We start from the raw sequence: 23,273 nt of genomic DNA, 5'->3' as shown, positions 1-23,273 counted from the left end.
AAGGGATAGGAAATGATGAACATTCCCTTCTAGAACGAGGTTTGACATTTTGTGATAACTTTAAATGTAATTTCTTTGGCCTTGAACAAGATTTACAAAGATTTTATAGGAATCTTAAGCTTAAATTTTTTTTTGGACTTCAATCACAATTGGACACTAGGGGTGTGGATACTGTTAATGGTGGGATTGCTTGAATATTAAAAAAGTTGGTTTAAGAAATAAGAGCAGGTTTATACCTAGCAATTACCATCATAGTATTGATACATTTATGGCCCTATTAAATAAAGATGTTGAAGTGCTTAAAGGGACAGTCAACACCAGAATTTTTGTTGTTTAAAAAGATAGATAATCCCTTAATTACCAATTTCCCAGTTTTGCATAACCAACACAGTTATAATTATACACATTTTACCTCTGTAATTACCTTGTATCTAAGCCTCAGCAGACTGCCCCCTTATTTCAGTTCTTTTGACAGACTTGCAGTTTAGCCAATCAGAGCTGTCTCCATGGTAAATTCACGTGCATGAGCTCAATGTTATCTATATGAAACACATGAACTAATGCCCTCTAGTGGTGAAAAACTATCAAAATGCATTTAGATTAGAGGCGGCCTTCAAGGTCTAAGAAATTAGCATATGAGCCTACTTAGGTTTAGCTTTCAACTAAGAATACCAAAAGAACAAAGCAAAATTGGTGATAAAAGTAAATTGGAAAGTTGTTTAAAATTACATTCCCTATCTGAATCATGAAAAAAAAAATTTGGACTTGACTGTCCCTTTAAGCTTAAACAGAACACTCTCAGGCTTAATAAGAACATGTCTAAATCTGAATATGTGGCATTAGATAAATTAAAAAACAACAGGAGTATTATTTGTAAGCAGGCTGATAATGGTGGAGACACTGTTATTTTAGACAGAGGATATTATGCTAATGAAATATTGGTACAGTTAAGCAATTCAAATGTATATCAAAAATTGGAGAGAGACCCCACTACTATGATCCAAAAGGAAATCTTTCGGTGTGTTGAGAGAGCAGAGAAATTGAGCATAATTGATGCAGCAACAAAGAAATTTTTATCGGTTAAGGATGTGATCATCCCAGTTTTCTACACACTCCCCAAGATACATAAAAATAGGTCCTCACCTCCTGGGAGGCCTATAGTGGCTAGTACGAATTCTATTTTTTCCAATATTTCTATATACAGTGAGGCCCCGGTTTACGCACGACTCGGTATACGAAATTTCGGTTTACGAAATCGAAATTTGAAGAAAAATTGACTCGGTTTACGAATTTTTTTCGCAATACGAAACAAAATGCCGGTTTGCCCCCCTCGGTTTACGAATATTTTTCGCAATACGAAACCAGTGGCCCCTGTGCCCCCTGCATACTCAAGTATGATTGAATTAATGAAGTTTGGGTACCAGTGTGGAGGTGTTGGAGAGGTTTTGGAGCCATTTTGCAGCAAGTTGTTGAGCCTTTTGGAGTCATTTGCAGCAAGTTGTTAAGCCTTTTGGAGCCATTTGCAGCAAGTTGTGGAGCCTTTTGGAGACATTGGAGCCATTTGCAGCAAGTTGTTAAGCCTTTTGGAGCCTTTTGGAGCATTTTTTGGACACTTTATTTGAATTTTTTCGGACCTCCGGAACGCATTAATTGATTTTCAATGCATTCCTATGGGAAAACGTGTTTCGGTTTACGAATTTTTCGCAATACGAAACGACCCGGAGAACGAATTAAATTCGTAAACCGAGGCCTCACTGTATTTGGATAAACTGTTACAGCCTTATGTAGTGAAATCTGTGTCTTATATTAAAGACACCAGTGATTTTTTGTTGAAACTAGAACATTTAGATATATTGCCAAATAAATGCATTCTTTACACATTGGATGTAGTAAGCCTGTATACATCCATCACCCATTCTAGTGGTCTAAGTGCCATCAAGAAAACCCTGGCCAGTTCACATGTTTTTTCCGAAATGCAACAAGAATTTATTGTAAAATTATTGGAGATTGTTCTCTATTATAATTACTTTTTATTTCAAGATGACTTTTTATGCAGAAACAGGGAACAGCCATGGGATCCAATGTCGCCCCAACATATGCCAATATATACATGAATCAATTTGAGGAGAGATAAAACACAGATAAAATTTACACTGACACATAGTGAGATATCTGTGCCTTTCTTGGACACATTAGTGTATAAAGATGACAATTGTTTAAAAACTGATCTATATACCAAACAGACTGACTGTAATAGTCTTTTGCATTACACTAGTGCACATCCTGAGGCCCTATTAAAATCTTTCCCATATAGCCAATTGTTGAGAGCAAGGAGGATAGTCGAAGATGACAGTCTTGTACATACCAGACTCACGGAGATGGGTCAGAAATTTGTTAATAGAGGTTATCCTAAGGAGAGTATAGACTATGCCATTAAGAGAGTGTATCAGATTCCCTGATCAGAGGTCTTAGGACACAAAGGAAATAAAGGGAAGGAGAAGAAATCTACTAGAATGGCATGCGTTACTGAATATAATATGCTGAGTAAACAAATTTCTGGAATTATAAAGAAATACTGGTATATGCTTAGAGAGTGTCATCCGCAACAGGAGGCTTTTAGGGATCCCCCATTATGGCCTTTAAAAGATCAAAGAATATTAGGGACAGACTTGTTAGGGCTGATGTGGGTTCTTGCAAGAAAGATGGTATTGGTTACATTACATCCAAAAGGAGTGGCTGTTTTCCCTGTTTATCATGTTCTAATTGTAATAGCATGATAAAGAGTGACACTTTTTTACATCCCCTAACAGGACAGAAGTTTAAGATCACAGGATTCCACACGTGTAACACCACTTATGTGATATACTTAATTAAATGTCCGTGTGGAATAATTTATTTAGGTGAAACTACCCAGAGGGTTAGAGACAGGATGATACAGCAAAAGTCATCCATTAGGAGAAAAGACATCCCAAACATCTAAGCAACAATACCAACTTTCAAAGTTGGATGGGGAATAAGTGGCTGGAATTCTATAAGCATAATTCAAACTATCTTGGGAAAATAGAAGTGTTCTGGGAGACGGCCAAAGAAGTTTTACGCGGTGAGATTAAATCGTATATGACCCAGCAGAAGAGAAAAAATGGTTGTGTTGAATTACAGTTAGCTAATCAAGTTAAAACGCTTATAGAGCCTACATAAATAATCCTATTAAAGCTAGATAGGATGCCTATGTGAAAGTGAAATCAACTCGAGACATCCTTTTAAAGCAGAAAAGTGCCCAAGAAGCTCTTAGATTAAAAGCTTTATATGGGGGATATACCAGAAGATCTGCTAAATATCTTTCTAGAATGACTAAATCTAGGTTTAGAAATGCTATTCCAGCCATTAAAAAGGGCACAAATAGATTCACTAATCAGCCAGACATTGAGAGAGTATTTTTTTACTTTTTCAGTGCCTTATATAAAGCAGAACCACACAATTCTATTAATCTGAAAGAATTTTGGGATAGGATCCAGATACCTAAACTGTCATCTGAGGCTATACTGAAGGAACATTAACACCCCGATCACAGAAGATTATATTACATCTGCAATTAAGATGGCCAAATTAAATAAAGCTCCTAGGCCGGATGCTCTTCCAATAGAGTTTTATAGAATCTTACAGTTATAAATTACCCCTATTTTAAATAAACTATTTAATTCTTATTTCTCTGGGTACATCTTATGTTCACCTTATTTTGCGGCAGCTAATATCTCTTTAATATTAAAGAAGGCTAAAGACCCTGAATCACCGAGTTCGTATAGACCTATTTCTGTTCTTAATATGGATTATAAACTAATAATCTTAGCTAACCGTTTAAAGCCCCATATTGGGGATATAATTCATGAAAACCAATCTGGGTTCATGCCAGGGCGGAATCCGGCTAGGAATATGAGGAAAGTCTTAGTGCTACTAGAATCTGTTTGGAATAAACATAGGGACCCTAGATTTTTTGGGTCATCGGATAAAGCTATTTTAACAGTCGACGCAGAGAAAGTTTTTGATCGGATAAGTTGGGACCATATGTTCTTTTCCTTGGAACAATTTGGCTTGGTAGGTCATTTTAATAACTTCATACGATCCATTTATAGTGCACCTACATCAGCCATTATTATTAACAACATGTCTTCTCAACGCTTTACCTTACAAAGAGGAACCCATCAAGGGTGCCCCCTTTCTCCTTTACTATTTAATATTTGTTTAGAACCCTTAGCTATACTGCTTCGTCAGGAACTTGAGGGTATTCTAGTGGCAGGTAATAAAGTGGTCTTGCTACTTTATGCAGACAACCTTTTACTATTTCTGACTAACCTTCAAGATATGCTCCCAAAATTACAGCATATCATTTCTCATTTTGGACGAGTCTCAGGGTATAAGATTAATATATTGAAATCTGAATTGATGTGGTTACATAGAAATTTGTCATCCACAATTAATCACCCATTTTTGGAAGTATCTCAAATTACATATTTAGGGCTTAGGCTATCCAAAAACCCTGATGAATGGTATAATCTAAATTATACATATTGCTTGGAATATTGTAAGAAAAAGTTAGAGGATTGGATTGCTCTCCCCATCTCTTGAACAGCTCGTGTTGTTTTGATTAAGTCCATTCTTTTTCCAAAACTATTTTACATTTTCCAAAATGTACTGCTTCCTATTCATAAATCAGATATTAGTAAGTATAATAAAGCTTGCTCTAGATTTCTATGGAAAGGAACCAAACCCCGGATTTCTAGTTATCGGCTTATGAACTCTAAAAAGGCAGCTGGGTTAGCGTTGCCAAATATTCAAATGTATAATTTGGTAGCTTTGGCAAGGTTTTCCATAGATTGGATAACTGAGAAAGAACAAATTACTTTGCTTTCATGGGAATCTAGATTGGTTGCCCCATTCTGTTTAAAGGTGTTAATACATTGTCCATTAACATCCTTGCCCTCGTGTATCTTTTACGCAAGTATGTTCAAGAATGTTATAGTTGCGTGGCAGAAACTGTGTTCGGAGTTAGGATATTCTCCATATATCTCACAATTTCTCCCCATTTGTGGTAATCCCACATTCAGCCCGGGGTCCTCAAATATGATTTTTAAAATTTGGGCCACTAAAGGCTTAAAATGGATTAGTCAAATACAGGGGACAGATGGTTATCCTATAACTTTTACAGAACTATCTAACAAATTTGATCTTTCACCACGTGAATTCTATGCATACCTTCAGGTGAGGCACTTTGTGTATGAATTGATACATAAATATGGCCCAGACTGGTCATTGGGTGAATTGCTTAATAGAATATCCAGCTATGCATCAGGTTTATATGCAATTTCTCCTTTATACTTATTATTAAACCAAAAAACATCTTGTGCGCAGATCAATGATATAGTGGTAAAATGGTCAGGGGAATTCCCGGGTATCAATGAGCAGCAGATAACTGACAGCTTTAAAATAATTGCACAACCATGGGTGTCAAAATCATGGAGGGAATCTCAGATAAAGATTAGTCTTAAGTGTTATCTCACACCAGAAACTTTATCAAAATGGTATAAAATTGCAGTTCCTTGTTCTAGATGTAAGTCAACTCAAGCAGATCTATTACATTGTTTCTGGGAATACCCGAAAATCTTTCAGTTTTGGCAAAAGATTCTATATTGGATGAATGTTGTTTTACATTTATATTATTACTTTAAACCAAGTGAGATCTATTTTCTGACTAAATCTCATGGGACCCCTAAAAACATTAAACTTATAAATACCATTATATTAATTGGTCATAACCTTATTCTCAAAACGTGGAAAGCGAGTGCAGCCCCTAAAATTTTGCATTTTAAAAATTCCTTGATCACTCAATATACGGTGGAGCAGTTATGTCTACCATATCCTTATGAGGAACATTTACTACCATTTTTTAGGAAATGGGAAGACTTTATTTTGTCCCAATCAATTACATCTCAAAAAAGATTGATTAAACCTTTACTTAATTCGGTATTTGTACAGTTAAATATACACGCTGGCCATTTTCCCCAATTTTGGTTAGAGACCAGTGAGGATGACCTATGAAAAGATATCTGCGTTTTTTTTTTGGGTTTTTTTTGTCTTTTTTTCCCCTTTTCTTTTCCCTTTTTTTTTTTTGCGTTTGTTTGTTTGTTTGTTTGTCTTGTTGTATTATATTTTGTATTAATGTATAGTTTAGCACTTTACATTGATAAGATGCTGTGGTACTAATTCTGTTGCATTTTTGTACTGTGGAACTAGAATTTTGCTGACCAATATTATATATGTATTAACTGTGATGGTTTTTATATTGTAATCTATGTTCATGCAATGATTTGTACCTGTGTCCTGTGCGGCAAAAATGTATACAGCATCTTTGTTACTTTGACTCATTTGTGTCTATAAATAAAAAAATAAAAATAAAATAAAAAAGGAGAAAAGACAAAGATGCCCCAGTGGCACATCATTTTATTGAAACTGGTCATTCTGTCTCTCAACTAAGATTCCAAGTAATAGAAAATGTGGGAGGTAATAGAGAATTGCATCTCAAGAAACGTGAAGCATTTTGGATATATAGATTAGACTCTATGTACCCTGGAGGTATGAATAGAGATATGGAATGGAAATTGTGTAGTTATTCTGTGTTTTTCTCCTTTTTTATGTGTACATATCTATATCTATAAATATATTTTTTACATGGTGTTTATTTCTATGTTACCATTTATTTAAATGAGAGCCACTAGGTGGTGGTAGAGCACATGAGCTTCATTTGAATTAGTAATCAAGAATACTAATGAATATGCTAATTAATCACCTGGTATAAGGTTTGTATGTAAGGTATTAACTGACTTGACATGAATAAGGACGGATAGCCCGAAACGTGGTCTATTTTTGTTCCTTCCTTGATGGAATAAATAAGATTTTGATGCTATATCCACAGTGCTGCTGTTCTTCTTTTTTCATAATATTTTATAGTAAATTATAAGTTATAATGAAAAGAAAGTCCATTTAATGGCGAGAAAAAACATATATAATATGTGTGGGTACAGTAAATAAGTATGAGGAAAATTACAGCTAAACACAAACACTGCAGAAATGTAAAAATAGCCCTGATCCCAAATGGTCAGAAAATGGAAAAGTGCTGTGGTCCTTAAGGGGTTAAACAGGTTCCCAGCCAATCAGAATGATCCTTGGTTAGCTAACATATATAACCCCCACAAAACTCTCTTATCTGTAGATAGAATGAGACGTCCAGGAACATCTGAAAGCAATAATGGTGCCCTTTTTGCCAACAATACTTCAAATGTTTTTCTGCTAAGACAAAAGTTTTCTTGGAAATCCTTTGCACGGTAACGTAGCACGACATCCTCAACTTAATTTACAACCTTCTCTAACTTATCATTTAATAACTGTGTAACTTCCCTTTCAGCAAGTAAACATACCAGTTGCAAGCAATCGTCATCGTCTTCAGATTCTGAATCTAAAGATTGAAGAGTCCTAATTATAGCAATAACTGCTGCTTATTTGCTGTGCGTAGCCATTAACTTTAACTAGATGCTCCTACTGCCTGTTGCTGCTGTCTCCTTTCCACTACTATAAATACCTGTCTTAGGGATCCTGAAAAGTGCTGATAGGGAGAGAGATGATTTTAATTAGTAATGCATTAGTAATGCATTGAAAATAGGTTTAATAATGGTATTATGTATTAGTTGTTGTCTTGGTGATTGCAGTCTTAAAGGGACAATCAAGTCCAAAAAAAACTTTCATGATTCATATAGGGCATGTAATTTTAAACAACTTTCCCATTTACTTTAATCACCAATTTTGCTTTGTTCTCTTGTTATTCTTAGTTAAAAGCTAAACCTAGGAGGTTCATATGCTAATTTCTTAGACCTTGAAGGCCGCCTCTTATAAGAATGCATTTTGACAGTTTTTCACCGCTAGATGGTGTTAGTTCATGAAGAGAATGAAGCAAATTAGATAATAGAAGTAAAGTAGAAAGTAGTTTAAAATTGTATGCTCTTTCTAAATCTTGAAATAAATAATTTGTGTTTCATGTCCCTTTAAGGTGAATTGTAAACGGAATTGAGAAATCGAGGCCAGATATTTTTTTTCCACAAGATCAATATTTTTACTACATTTGGATATAACAAGTAACTTTTCATTGATTAAACACCAAAAAGGGTTATCATTTTTTTTTATTAATTGTATTAACATTAATTAATTGAATTAATGATTTTTAATATCATTTTAATTTAAGTTCAATTATAGATCAACTTGATCAATTATGCCATAGTGAATAACCCCTGTCTTTTACATATAGCGGATATTGAATAATTCCTAAATTAAAGGTGTTTGATCCTCATTCTGAGTGTCTACGTTTTTTGAGATTTACACCGGATTTTCATAAGGTTCTTAGTACATGTTATTTGTTAGTGCACCGGGATGATGTTCATTGATAGTGTGTGCTGATATTTTTGGATATATATATATGTTTGTTAAGAGGCCGTGATAAGGGATATAATAGCGCTGGTTGTTAGGAGACAATGTAAAACACAATTATTATGTGTGACTGAATGCCAAATATAATACAGAATACACAGCAAATCAAACACAATGTGAAAAAACACTATAAAATAGAGTGGAGAGCTGAATACAAAATGTCCCAAATACTGGAGAACTTATATGTTGTATATATACAGTTGTAGAATTCGAGACGTGGGTGAAATGCAAACTTACAGAAAAGAACCTCAATCGTATGAGGTAAGGCAACAGCACATCAGGAAATCACTCTCAGTAGGCTTGGCCCCTTAGGGTATAGGGGAAACTTCCAAACAACGAGCTTGTCTTTTTCCCTTCTGCTTTCCCGGGTATAGGTGAAACTTCAGGGAGTTGGAGCCCTTTTTCCTCAGCCTCTTTTAGTATGAGTCTCTGAAGAAGAAGGAGTTATTACTACAACCTTTGAAACGCGTTAGACTTCACCTTACATGAACGGACTGTTTTCACTAACCAGAATCTCTGGTGCAGTATACTTTACAGATAAGAATTTTTAACCCATCCACTGATCGTAGTATTTTGTGGATACTTGCTGCTACATTTGTTGTTTTTTGGCTACCTGTGGCCATTTCACTATCTGTGGTCATCCTACTGCAGTAAATATCACACAGTGCACATATTGGACTGCATTTGCTGTGTATCGCTGTACAAATACCTCATACTTGATGTAAGCAGGCATTTTTAGGAGTGTATGTATGTGAATAAAATGTTTGAGTTTTAAACGATATCACACTATTTTGGCATTTCTTTCTTTTATATATCGTTTACACTACCATCCTGAGAGGACCCATACTAAAAGAGGCCGAGGAAAAAGGGCTCCAACTCCCTGAAGTTTCACCTATACCCGGGAAAGCAGAAGGGAAAAAGACAAGCTCGTTGTTTGGAAGTTTCCCCTATACCCTAAGGGGCCAAGCCTACTGAGAGTGATTTCCTGATGTGCTGTTGCCTTACCTCATACGATTGAGGTTCTTTTCTGTAAGTTTGCATTTCACCCACGTCTCGAATTCTACAACTGTATATATACAACATATAAGTTCTCCAGTATTTGGGACATTTTGTATTCAGCTCTCCACTCTATTTTATAGTGTTTTTTCACATTGTGTTTGATTTGCTGTGTATTCTGTATTATATTTGGCATTCAGTCACACATAATAATTGTGTTTTACATTGTCTCCTAACAACCAGCGCTATTATATCCCTTATCACGGCCTCTTAACAAACATATATATATATCCAAAAATATCAGCACACACTATCAATGAACCTCATCCCGGTGCACTAACAAATAACATGTACTAAGAACCTTATGAAAATCCGGTGTAAATCTCAAAAAACGTAGACACTCAGAATGAGGATCAAACACCTTTAATTTAGGAATTATTCAATATCCGCTATATGTAAAAGACAGGGGTTATTCACTATGGCATAATTGATCAAGTTGATCTATAATTGAACTTAAATTAAAATGATATTAAAAATCATTAATTCAATTAATTAATGTTAATACAATTAATAAAAAAAAATGATAACCCTTTTTGGTGTTTAATCAATGAAAAGTTACTTGTTATATCCAAATGTAGTAAAAATATTGATCTTGTGGAAAAAAAATATCTGGCCTCGATTTCTCAATTCCGTTTACAATTCACCTTAAAGGGACATGAAACACAAATTATTTATTTCAAGATTTAGAAAGAGCATACAATTTTAAACTACTGAGAGTGATTTCCTGATGTGCTGTTGCCTTACCTCATACGATTGAGGTTCTTTTCTGTAAGTTTGCATTTCACCCACATCCCAAGTCTCGAATTCTACAACTGTATATATACAACATATAAGTTCTCCAGTATATGGGACATTTTGTATTCAGCTCTCCACTCTATTTTATAGTGTTTTTTCACATTGTGTTTGATTTGCTGTGTATTCTGTATTATATTTGGCATTCAGTCACACATAATAATTGTGTTTTACATTGTCTCCTAACAACCAGCGCTATTATATCCCTTATCACGGCCTCTTAACAAACATATTTACACAGGGGGATAAGCACTGTGCCAGCCGGGGATTCCCAGTTTTTCTCGGCCAGCACAATTGCTTCTCTGCTCACTAAGGGATAGCTGCTATAGGGTTGGTTTTTTGCTCCCGGGGGATTCCACCTTCTAGATTGAGATTAGATTCACACCTATATCTCTTTTCCACCCCCTCAGTCCAGCGCCTTCTACCACTTTTTTCGCTTTTTGTTCCATATATATATATATATATATATATATATATATATATATACATACACATATACATATATATATATATATATATATATATACACACACACACACAGTATATATGTATATATATATATATATATATATATACTGTGTGTGTATATATATATATATATATATATATATTATAACAATTGCACATGTTGGGTTATATTGCTTAATTTTCATAATGTAGCCTGTAAGCAAAAAGATCATAGGTGCTTCAATAAGATAAAAAATACATACTTGGCATATGGCGTAGACAGCAGAGGATGGACTTTACTTTTATATTGAAATCTCTTTCTCCTTCTTTTAACCCTTGGTTAACAAGTTGGACCACCTCATCTGGAGTTAGGTCACCTCTGTTAAAAAAAGTGAGTAATTTTAGCTGAGTTTGTGCATTCTACTCATTTAACAAACAGTAGAATTCACAGGAACATCAGCAACTATAGTTAAATATAAATAATAACCACAAAGTGAGTTTCTTACATTAGTATATTAAATATGATTCAATATTTTTAGGCTCTGTATTACATATTCTTTTATGTACTAGTGTATGTAGGTAAATTACTTTGCATCACTGCAAATAACATACACAATACTAATAGTAAAAGGAATGAGATTTTGGGTAATATCTGTACATTATTTGCCTTACCTTGTAAAGTACTGTTTTAATGGGATTTTAACTTGTTAATTTTAGCGTGTTAATTCTCCATAGAATTATGACAGTTCTTGCAGTGGCAGTTCATTTGAAACAACAAGCTTTACACAAAAGGGATTTAAAGGGATATGAAACCCAAACTTTATTTTTTTTCATGATTCAGATAGAACATGACGTTTTAAATAACTTTCTAATTTGCTTCTATTACAGTGGGTATTAAAAAAAAAATACCCCCCTCGAAAATAATCAGATTTTGTTGCTTTGCAGCCTGAAATAAAAACAGACACAGTTTTTGTTTATCCAGTTATAATTAGTGGAACTTATAACATCCAAGTGAAAGATATAACACCAACATGCAAGCCAAAAATAAAGACAATTTAAAAACAGAATCATCCTAAAATTACTTGTAAACTCAATCAGGTGTAGCTAATCACCTTCTCAACGGTGCACACAAAGCCATTTGACTTTCAACTGTGATCAGTTGAAGGCATATTGATTAGCTCAGCATGAAAAGAGCTTTCCTGGAGCATCTGAGTCCCTGCTAGTGCAACTGAACCAAACAATCTACTATGGGTGGCAAGGCACTGTCAAAAGATCTCCGGGACAATGTTGTGGACAGGCACAAGTCAGGAGATGGATACAAGCAAATATCAAATGCTTTATCAATGCCTAGAAGCAGAGTGAAGTCTATTATTAAGAAGTGGAAGGTATTTGGTACAACAAAGACCCTCTCTGGATCAGGACATCACTGCAAACTGGATGAAAGAGCCAGGAGGAAACTGGTCAGAGAGGCTACCAAGAAGCCCACAGCAACTCTGAAGCAGTTGCAGGAATTTATGACAAAGAGTGGTCAATGTTTGCATGTGACAACAATATTACAAATTCTCCACAAATGTGGTTTGTATGGGAGGGTTGCAAGAAAAAAGCCACTCCTCAAGAAAGGCCACATGCAGTCATAACTGAGCTTTGCCATAACACACCTAGGAGATTCTGAGGCGACATTGAAAAAGGTGTTATGTCAGATGAGACTAAGATTGATAGGAGAAAAGTAGGACACACTGAAACTTGGAAGTAACCAAAACACAGGGTTTATTGGGTTAGTCCATAGGTGTACATAAACAGGTCACAGTCAGGGAAAGCCTGACATGTTTTGCACATGCGTACATGCGCTTCTTCAGAGGCTGACGGGAATCTGACATCACTGGTTTATATACTAGTAACGAACCAATCCATAATAAATCTAGACTAATCTAATCAGAATGATCCCATTAACTATGCAGTTCAAGATAGTGTGATGGAGAAATAACCACAAAACTAGATAAAATAATGTAATGACAAACCTTTATGAACCACACATAAGGGGGTCATCAAACAATGAAATAACATGATACAAAAACAAGATACAAAAACAAATATGAGAAAATACTAAAAAATGCTAGAGGTGGAGATAGGGTTTCCAGACTCCTCAAAAGGGAAGTCTTTTGGATAATGAAACTTAATACTAGATACCCGAATGGTATCAATAGGCGTTTGGATGTAGATTTATATTTCTAAAAATGCTTTTCCATCCATTTACTTATCCAAAAGACTTTACACACTAACCATATAACACCATATTATCACCTTGATCATGTCTCTTTTCATTCTCTAACTTATCTCTTCCCTTATACACCTACTAACTTCTGACTATTATAATAATATTTGAATTTATTCATTTATATTCTGATTGATAATATACCACACTATATTATAATATAATATAATTTAGTCAGTGAGGTGTTGATCTTCTCTTGTGAATATACATCATGTTTTTTCGTTACCACTAAGACAATTTATCCTTTTTTAGATAATGCAATTTTTGGTTACTTAGTGGTTTACATAAGTCTAACATGATCTATATCATATCGGTCCCATCTAATATATATTTGTCCATCAGTTGTTATTATTGGTACTCATATGTTTATTCGGCATGTATTTGATTTTTATTTTTATTTTTATTATTATTTACTTTTACTAATACATTTAGCTTTTACATATTTACAGTTTATGTATATGGGCTTTCATTTATCATTAGATATATTTGTAACTATTCAATAGATTTTGTATATTTATTTCTGTTATTATGCTCATTGTTTTCAATATTGATCTTACAGCTGCAATGCACTTGTTTGTATATTATATTGCCTATGTACATAGGCAATGCTTGTTATCAATTTGTTCATTTCTTATATTGTCCATATGCATATTTGTTTTTGTATCTTGTTTTTGTATCATGTTTTTTCACTGTTTGATGACCCCCTTATGTGCGGTTCATAAAAGTTTGTCATTGCATTATTTTATCTAGTTTTGGGGTTATTTCTCCATCACACTATCTTGAACTGCATAGTTAACGGGATCATTCTGATTGGATTAGTCTAGATTTATTATGAATTGGTTCATTACTAGTATATAAGCCAGTGATGCCAGATTCCTATCAGCCTCCGAAGAAGTGCATGTACGCATGCGTGAAACGCGTCAGGATTTCCCTGACTGTGACCTGTTTATGTACACCTATGGACTAACCCAATAAACCCTGTGTTTTGGTTACTTCCAAGTTTCAGCGTGTCCTACTTTTCTCCTATCAATTTACTACATTAGCGGTTGGGAATACCGCCATTTGGACTCGCTGAACACAAGCTGAATCTCTCTCTTACCAGGAGCCTCCTCCCCCCGCATTCTTCATCCATTGCCTAGCCTCGTCATCTGTGACGTAACAGGAAGTTCTACAGAGGTTGCGTCTCACACGATACACGCCAACAGCTCTCAAGCACGCCAAGGAGGACACACATACTGTACCCGCACAGAGGGGTCTCATCGCCCGCCTAGGAGGAAGTCCGGAGTGAGTCCAGGCACCCCACTTGACGTTGTGGTAGGGTAAGAGCGGCTGTGATCGGTGGTTTCATACAACACTGATTTGATACAGCTCACCATCAAAATAACACCATACCTACAGTAAAGCATGGAGGTGGTAATAGCCTGTTATGGGGATGTTTCTCTGCAGCAGGCACTGGAGCACTTGTCAGGATAGAAGGAATAAAGGATGGGGCAAAATACTGTCAAATTCTTGAGGAAAATCTGCTGCCCTCTCTCAGGAAGTTGTCAATGGGAAGAAGGTTTACCTTCCAACATGACAATGACCCAAAGCACACAGCAAAAATGACCACACAGGGGTTGAAAGAGAGAAAGGTGAATGGCCTTGCATGGCCTAGTCAGAGCCCAGACTTAAACCCCATTGAATATCTGTAGCATGACTTGAAGACTGCAGTCCACAAACGGTCACCATCAAATGTATCGGAAGTGGAGTAGTTCTGCAAAGAAAAGTGGGCAAATATTGCACAGTCTAGATGTGCAATGTTAATAGAGACATATCCCAACAGACTAAAGGCTGTAATAAAATCAAAAGGTGGTTCAATAAAATACTGACACAAGGAGGTTTTCCAACTCAGTGATTCTGTTTTTGAATTTTATTTATTTTTGCCTGACATGTTGGTGTTATATTTTTCACTTGAATGTTATAAGTTGCACTGATTAATTACAACTGGATAAACAAAAACTCTTTATTTCAGGCTGCAAAGCAATATAATGTGATTATTTCAAGGGTGGTGATTCTTTTCAATACCCACTGTATCTAATTTGCTTTGTTCAGAAGAATACCTAGATAGGCTCAGGAGCAGCAAATATTGGTGGCTGCAAATATATGCCTCTTGTGTGGTCAGCTAGTTCCCAGTTGTGCATTGTTGCTTCTTCAACAAAGGATACCAAAGAGAACAAAGCATATTTGATCAAAGTTTATTGGAAACGTGTTTAAAATTGCATGCTCTATCTTAATCCCAAAATACAAATGTTGGGCTTCATGTCCCTTTAATTACCCTCTAAGAAGAAGTTATTTTACATTAACAATAACCTTGTTTTATAAAATGATGCTTTGTGCATGTAGACATTCAGATATTTGTTTCTGCACATGCTGAAATGTTAAATATCTTTTTAATGTAACACATCGAGAAAATATAGCCCTATATGTCTGTTTTGGTGTTTGATGATGCCCAGCCAATTGATAGTGCCAGTAAATGAAGCCATGTTTCACACCAGTGGTTTGGCAAACACTATCCCTCTATAATCACTTTTAAAGTGCTAGTTTTCCCATTCAGTGTTCCTCATATAGATAACTAAACACTTTTCTTTCACTGGCACAGTTCTATGTTCAAAAGTAAGGTCTCAACATCATAAGATTAATGTATTTGTTTCATATTGATTTAAGGGAACATGAGACACTTCCAGGCTGTGATATAAAGTGTTTCATAATGTGTATTAAACACAACTTTGCAATTGGCTTTCATTATTTATATTGCCTATTTTTTCTGTAATTTAACACTAAAAATGGTGGGTTTTCCAAATCCCACAGGAATTGGAAGTGCAGACTCCAAACTTCATTTTCTTACCCCTGTTATGTTGTAATTAGCCATTGTTTGATTACTCATTTATATATTTTCCTAATTCACCACAACAGAAGGGTTGAGGATCATAAAAGAGAACTGCAAAATGACAATATTTATTTACCTGTTGTCTATATACTTTTTTTGAATTGTAGTAGTATTATATACATTGCTGATTTATACTGAGAATAAATTAAATTGAGTTTTATATCCATTTAAAAGCCTTCTAATGCATTGACCAGTATTTTATTTTCCAGGCACTTACTCATTTTGTCCCCATGGCATAGGATCCACGTTGCAGTTGGCAAACAGTTGAGGGCTGTATCTGACCTCTGCATAAACGACTCCTTCATTAGCTTTCATTTCTACAAATTCATAGGCAATTCTTTTTACTGCTTCTCTGTCCCCTCTAAAGAGAAAAGTAAGAAAAACATTTAAATAATTTCATATTCTACCAGTAATATATTGATATAAAATGATGTGTAGAGATATAAGTATAACCCAGCATCTGATCTCAAATGCACATATTAGATGCAGCAGCTTACTCCTTTATTGGCAATGCTTCTAATAATAACAGGATATGAAGTGGCACATCTCACTGGATCATTACTAGCATCACACACCCTTACTGGAGACCCCTTTGATTCTTCAGCAACTTTGATCAGCATCTCTCTCACTCTCTCTTTCTCACACACACATATATGTAATCCAAGAAAATAGAAGTAGTCTCAATATTGTTTTATCAAAATGAATCCTTTATTGAGGTGAAGAGGATAAAACACAGCAACGTTTTGGGCCTACATAGCCCTTACTCATGCTATAGTACACAGGTAACTACTTCCTATTAAAGCACCTAAAACCTTACGGCTAGATTACGAGTCTTGCGTTAGCCGTAAAAAGCAGCGTTGAGAGGTCCCAGCGCTGCTTTTTAACGCCCGCTGGTATTACGAGTCTGGCAGGTACAGGTGTACCGCTCACTTTTCTTCCGCGACTCGAGCTTACCGCAAATCCCTTTACGTAAATTGCGTATCCTATCTTTTCAATGGGACTTGCATAACGCCGGTATTAAGAGTCTTGGAAGAAGTGAGCAGTAGACTCTCTCCTGTCAAGACTCCTACCGCATTTAAAAGTCAGTAGTTAAGAGTTTTATGGGCTAACGCCGTAACATAAAACTCTTAACTAAAGTGCTAAAAAGTACACTAACACCCATAAACTACCTATTAACCCCTAAACAGAGCCACCCCCCCCCACATTGCAAACACTTAAATAAAGTATTTAACCCCTAATCTGCCGACCGGACATCGCCTCCACTGTAATAAATATATTAACCCCTAAACCGCCGCACTTCCGCCTTGCAAACACTAGTTACATTTTATTAACCCCTAATCTGCCGTCCCTAACATCGCCGACACCTACCTACATTTATTAACCCCTAATCTGCCACCCCCAACGTCGCCACTACTATATTAAAGGTATTAACCCCTAAACCTAAGTCTAACCCTAACCCCCCTCTAACTTAAATATAATTTAAAATAATCTAAATAAAATTACTACAATTAAATAAATTATTCCTATTTAAAACTAAATACTTACCTGTAAAATAAACCCTAAGCTAGCTACAATATAACTATAAGTTACATTGTAGCTATCTCAGGGTTTATTTTTATTTTACAGGCAACTTTGTATTTATTTTAACTAGGTACAATAGTTATTAAATAGTTATTAACTATTTAATAACTACCTAGCACCCAATAGGATTTTTCCTACCTTAATTCCAATTGGCTGATAGAATCCTATCAGCCAATCGGAATTCAAGGGACGCCATCTTGGATGACGTCATTTAAAGGAACCTTCATTCTTCGCTTGGACTTCGTTTGAAGAGGATGCTCCGCGTCAGCTGTATTGACGATGGACCCGCTCCGCTGCGGATGGATGAAGATAGAAGATGCCGTCTGGATGAATCCTTCTGCCCGTCTGGAGGTCCTCTTCTGCCCAGATCGGATGAAGACTTCTGCCCCTCTGGATGTCCTTTTGTGGCCGGCTGGATGAAGACGTCTCAAGGTAGGGTGATCTTCAAAGGGGTAGTGTTAGGTTTTATTAAGGGGGGATTGGGTGGGTTTAGAGTAGGGTTGGGTGTGTGGGTGGTGGCTTTTAATGTTGGGTGGTATTGTATTTTTTTTTACAGGTAGAAGAGCTGATTGCTTTGGGTCCATGCCCCTCAATAGGCCCTTTTAAGAGCTATTTGTAATTTAGTATAGGGTAGGGATTTTTATTATTTTGGGGGGATTTTTTAATTTATTAGGGGGATTAGAGTAGGTGTAATTAGTTTAAAAAACTTGTAATTATTTTATTATTTTCTGTAATTTAGTGTGTTTTTTTCGTACTTTAGTTTATTTAATTTAATTGTAATTAATTGTAGGTAGTTTAGGTAATTTATTTAATGATAGTGTAGTGTTAGGTGTAATTGTAACTTAGGTTAGGGTTTATTTTACAGGTAAATTTGTATTTATTTTAGCTAGGTAGTTATTAAATAGTTAATAACTATTTAATAACTATTGTACCTAGTTAAAATAAATACAAAGTTGCCTATAAAATAAAAATAAATCCAAACGCCTAGATTTAGAGTTTTGTCGGTAACGACCCACGTAGCTAACGCATGCTTTTTTTCCCCCGCACCTTTTAAATACCGCTGGTATTTAGAGTTCACATAATGGCAGGGTTTTCAGTGCGTTAGGCTCCAAAAAGGGAGCGTAGAGCATAATTTAACGCCACTGCAACTCTAGATACCAGCGGTGCTTACGGATGCGGCCAGCTTCAAAAACGTGCTCGTGCACGATTCCCTATTAGGAAACAATGGGGCTGTTTGAGCTGAAAAAAAACCTAACACTTGCAAAAAAGCCGCGTTCAGCTCTTAACGCAGCCCCATTATTTCCTATGGGGAAACACTTCCTACGTCTGCACCTAACACTCTAACATGTACCCCGAGTCTAAACACCCCTAACCTTAAACTTATTAACCCCTAATCTGCCGCCCCTGCTATCGCTGACCCCTTTATATTATTTTTAACCCCTAATCTGCCGCTCCGTACACCCCCGCCACCTACATTATCTCAATGTACCCCAATCTGCTGCCATAACATCGCTGACCCCTATATTATATTTATTAATCCCTAATCTGCCGCCCCCAACGTCGCCTCCACCTAACTACACTTATTAACCCCTAATCTGCTGACCGGACCTGGGCGCTACTATAATAAATGTATTAACCCCTAATCCGCCTCACTCCCGCCTCAATAACCCTATAATAAATAGTATTAACCCCTAATCTGCTCTCCCTAACATTGCCGACACCTAACTTTAAGTATTAACCCCTAATCTGCCGACAGGAGCTCACCGCTACTCTAATAAATTTATTAACCCCTAAAGCTAAATCTAACTTTAACCCTAACACCCCCCTAAATTAAATATAATTTAAATCTAACGAAATAAATTAACTCTTATTAAATAAATTATTCCTATTTAAAGCTAAATACTTACCTGTAAAATAAACCCTAATATAGCTACAATATAAATTATAATTATATTATAGCTATTTTAGGATTTATATTTATTTTACAGGTAACGTTGTATTTATTTTAACCAGGTGCAATAGCTATTAAATAGTTAAGAACTATTTAATAGCTAAAATAGTTAAAATAATTACAAAATTACCTGTAAAATAAATCCTAACCTAAGTTACAATTAAACCTAACACTACACTATCAATAAATAAATTAAATAAAATACCTCCAATTACCTACAATTAAATCTAACACTACACTATCAATACATTAATTAAATACAATGCCTACAAATAACAACAATTAAATAAACTAACTAAAGTACAAAAAATAAAAAAGAACTAAGTTACAAAAAATAATAAAATATTTACAAACATTAGAAAAATATTACAACAATTTTAAACTAATTACACCTACTCTAAGCCCCCTAATAAAATAACAAAGACTCCCAAAATAAAAAAATTCCCTACCCTATTCTAAATTAAAAAAGTTCAAAGCTCTTTTACCTTACCAGCCCTGAAAAGGGCCCTTTGCGGGGCATGCCCCAAAGAATTCAGCTCTTTTGCCTGTAAAAAAAACACATACAATACCCCCCCAACATTACAACCCACCACCCACATACCCCTAATCTAACCCAAACCCCCATTAAATAAACCTAACACTAAGCCCCTGAAGATCTTCCTACCTTATCTTCACCTCGCCAGGTATCACACCGATCCGTCCTGGCTCCAAAATCTTCATCCAACCCAAGCGGGGGCTGGCGATCCATAATCCTGCGGCTGAAGAGGTCCAGAAGAGGCTCCAAAGTCTTCATCCTATCTGGGAAGAAGAGGCGATCCAGACCGGCAACCATCTTGATCCAAGCAGCATCTTCTATCTTCATCCGATGAGGAATGGCTCCATCGTGAAGACCTCCAGCGCGGATCAATCTTCTTCCTCCGACTTCCAACTGAAGAATGACGGTTCCTTTAAGGGACGTCATCCAAGATGGCGTCCCTCGAATTCCGATTGGCTGATAGGATTCTATCAGCCAATCGGAATTAAGGTAGGAAAATTCTGATTGGCTGATGGAATCAGCCAATCAGATTGAGCTTACATTCTATTGGCTGTTCCGATCAGCCAATAGAATGCGAGCTCAATCTGATTGGCTGATCGGATCAGCCAATCGGATTGAACTTGATTCTGATTGGCTGATTCCATCAGCCAATCAGAATTTTCCTACCTTAATTCCGATTGGCTGATAGAATCCTATCAGCCAATCGGAATTCGAGGGACACCATCTTGGATGACGTCCCTTAAAGGAACCGTCATTCTTCAGTTGGACGTCGGAGGAAGAAGATTGATCCGCGCTGGAGGTCTTCACGATGGAGCCATTCCTCATCGGATGAAGATAGAAGATGCCGCTTGGATCAAGATGGTTGCCGGTCTGGATCGCCTCTTCTTCCCAGATAGGATGAAGACTTTGGAGCCTCTTCTGGACCTCTTCAGCCGCAGGATTATGGATCGCCAGCCCCCGCTTGGGTTGGATGAAGATTTTGGAGCCAGGACGGATCGGTGTGATACCTGGCGAGGTGAAGATAAGGTAGGAAGATCTTCAGGGGCTTAGTGTTAGGTTTATTTAATGGGGGTTTGGGTTAGATTAGGGGTATGTGGGTGGTGGGTTGTAATGTTGGAGGGGGTATTGTATGTGTTTTTTTTACAGGCAAAAGAGCTGAATTCTTTGGGGCATGCCCCGCAAAGGGCCCTTTTCAGGGCTGGTAAGGTAAAAGAGCTTTGAACTTTTTTAATTTAGAATAGGGTAGGGCATTTTTTTATTTTGGGAGTCTTTGTTATTTTATTAGGGGGCTTAGAGTAGGTGTAATTAGTTTAAAATTGTTGTAATATTTTTCTAATGTTTGTAAATATTTTATTATTTTTTGTAACTTAGTTCTTTTTTATTTTTTGTACTTTAGTTAGTTTATTTAATTGTAGTTATTTGTAGGCATTGTATTTAATTAATGTATTGATAGTGTAGTGTTAGGTTTAATTGTAGGTAATTGGAGGTATTTTATTTAATTTATTTATTGATAGTGTAGTGTTAGGTTTAATTGTAACTTAGGTTAGGATTTATTTTACAGGTAATTTTGTAATTATTTTAACTATTTTAGCTATTAAATAGTTCTTAACTATTTAATAGCTATTGCACCTGGTTAAAATAAATACAACGTTACCTGTAAAATAAATATAAATCCTAAAATAGCTATAATATAATTATAATTTATATTGTAGCTATATTAGGGTTTATTTTACAGGTAAGTATTTAGCTTTAAATAGGAATAATTTATTTAATAAGAGTTAATTTATTTCGTTCCGATCAGCCAATCAGATTGAGCTCGCATTCTATTGGCTGATCGGAACAGCCAATAGAATGTAAGCTCAATCTGATTGGCTGATTCCATCAGCCAATCAGAATTTTCCTACCTTAATTCCGATTGACTGATAGAATCCTATCAGCCAATCGGAATTCGAGGGACGCCATCTTGGATGAAGGCCCATAAAGGAACCGTCATTCTTCAGTTGGACGTTGTCGGAAGAAGATTGATCCGTGCTGGAGGTCTTCACGATTGAGCCGTTCCTCATCGGATGAAGATAGAAGATCCCGCTTGGATCAAGATGGTTGCCGGTCTGGATCACCTCTTCTTCCCGGATAGGATGAAGACTTTGGAGCCTCTTCTGGACCTCTTCAGCCGCAGGATTATGGATCGCCAGCCCCCGCTTGGGTTGGATGAAGATTTTGGAGCCAGGACGGATCAGTGTGATACCTGGCGAGGTGAAGATAAGGTAGGAAGATCTTCAGGGGCTTAGTGTTAGGTTTATTTAAGGGGGGTTTGGGTTAGATTAGGGGTATGTGGGTGGTGGGTTGTAATGTTGGGGGGGGGTAACTTAGTTCTTTTTTATTTTTTGTACTTTAGTTAGTTTATTTAATTGTAGTTATTTGTAGGCATTGTATTTAATTAATGTATTGATAGTGTAGTGTTAGGTTTAATTGTAGGTAATTGGAGGTATTTTATTTAATTTATTTATTGATAGTGTAGTGTTAGGTTTAATTGTAACTTAGGTTAGGATTTATTTTACAGGTAATTTTGTAATTATTTAAACTATTTTAGCTATTAAATAGTTCTTAACTATTTAATAGCTATTGTACCTGGTTAAAATAAATACAACGTTACCTGTAAAATAAATATAAATCCTAAAATAGCTATAATATAATTATAATTTATATTGTAGCTATATTAGGGTTTATTTTACAGGTAAGTATTTAGCTTTAAATAGGAATAATTTATTTAATAAGAGTTAATTTATTTCGTTAGATTTAAATTATAATTATATTTAACTTAGGGGGGTTAACTTAGGGGGGTGTTAGTGTTAGACTTAGCTTTAGGGGTTAATCCATTTATTACAGTAGCGGCGAGATTCGGTCGGCAGACTAGGGGTTAATAATTGAAGTTAGGTGTCGGCGATGTTAGGGAGGGCAGATTAGGGGTTAATACTATTTATTATAGGGTTATTGAGGCGGGAGTGAGGCGGATTAGGGGTTAATAACTTTATTATAGTAGCGGTGCGGTCCGCTCGGCAGATTAGGGGTTAATAAGTGTAGGCAGGTGGAGGCGACGTTGAGGGGGGCAGATTAGGGGTTAATAAATATAATATAGGGGTCGGCTGTGTTAGGGGCAGCAGATTAGGGGTACATAAGTATAACG

The 23,273-nt window shown here is 35.9% G+C and overlaps 1 protein-coding gene across 1 annotated transcript in view; it reads right to left on the bottom strand.

The window, feature by feature from the left end:
- LOC128662744 (adenosine deaminase) overlaps nucleotides 1-23,273 on the bottom strand; it is a 262,634-nt gene that overhangs the window by 66,007 nt on the left and 173,354 nt on the right. Inside the window, exons 5-6 of the mRNA XM_053716677.1 lie at nucleotides 16,240-16,383; nucleotides 11,088-11,203 (exon numbers count right to left, since the gene is read on the bottom strand). Of these exons, the coding sequence (XP_053572652.1) occupies nucleotides 11,088-11,203; nucleotides 16,240-16,383 (260 nt within the window). The remainder of the gene's footprint in view (nucleotides 1-11,087; nucleotides 11,204-16,239; nucleotides 16,384-23,273) is intronic.

The sequence above is a fragment of the Bombina bombina genome, chromosome 1, assembly GCF_027579735.1.
Source record: "Bombina bombina isolate aBomBom1 chromosome 1, aBomBom1.pri, whole genome shotgun sequence".
Taxonomy (NCBI): domain Eukaryota; kingdom Metazoa; phylum Chordata; class Amphibia; order Anura; family Bombinatoridae; genus Bombina; species Bombina bombina.
Note: the sequence above shows the minus strand (reverse complement) of the source record. Positions and strands in the feature narration are given on the sequence as shown.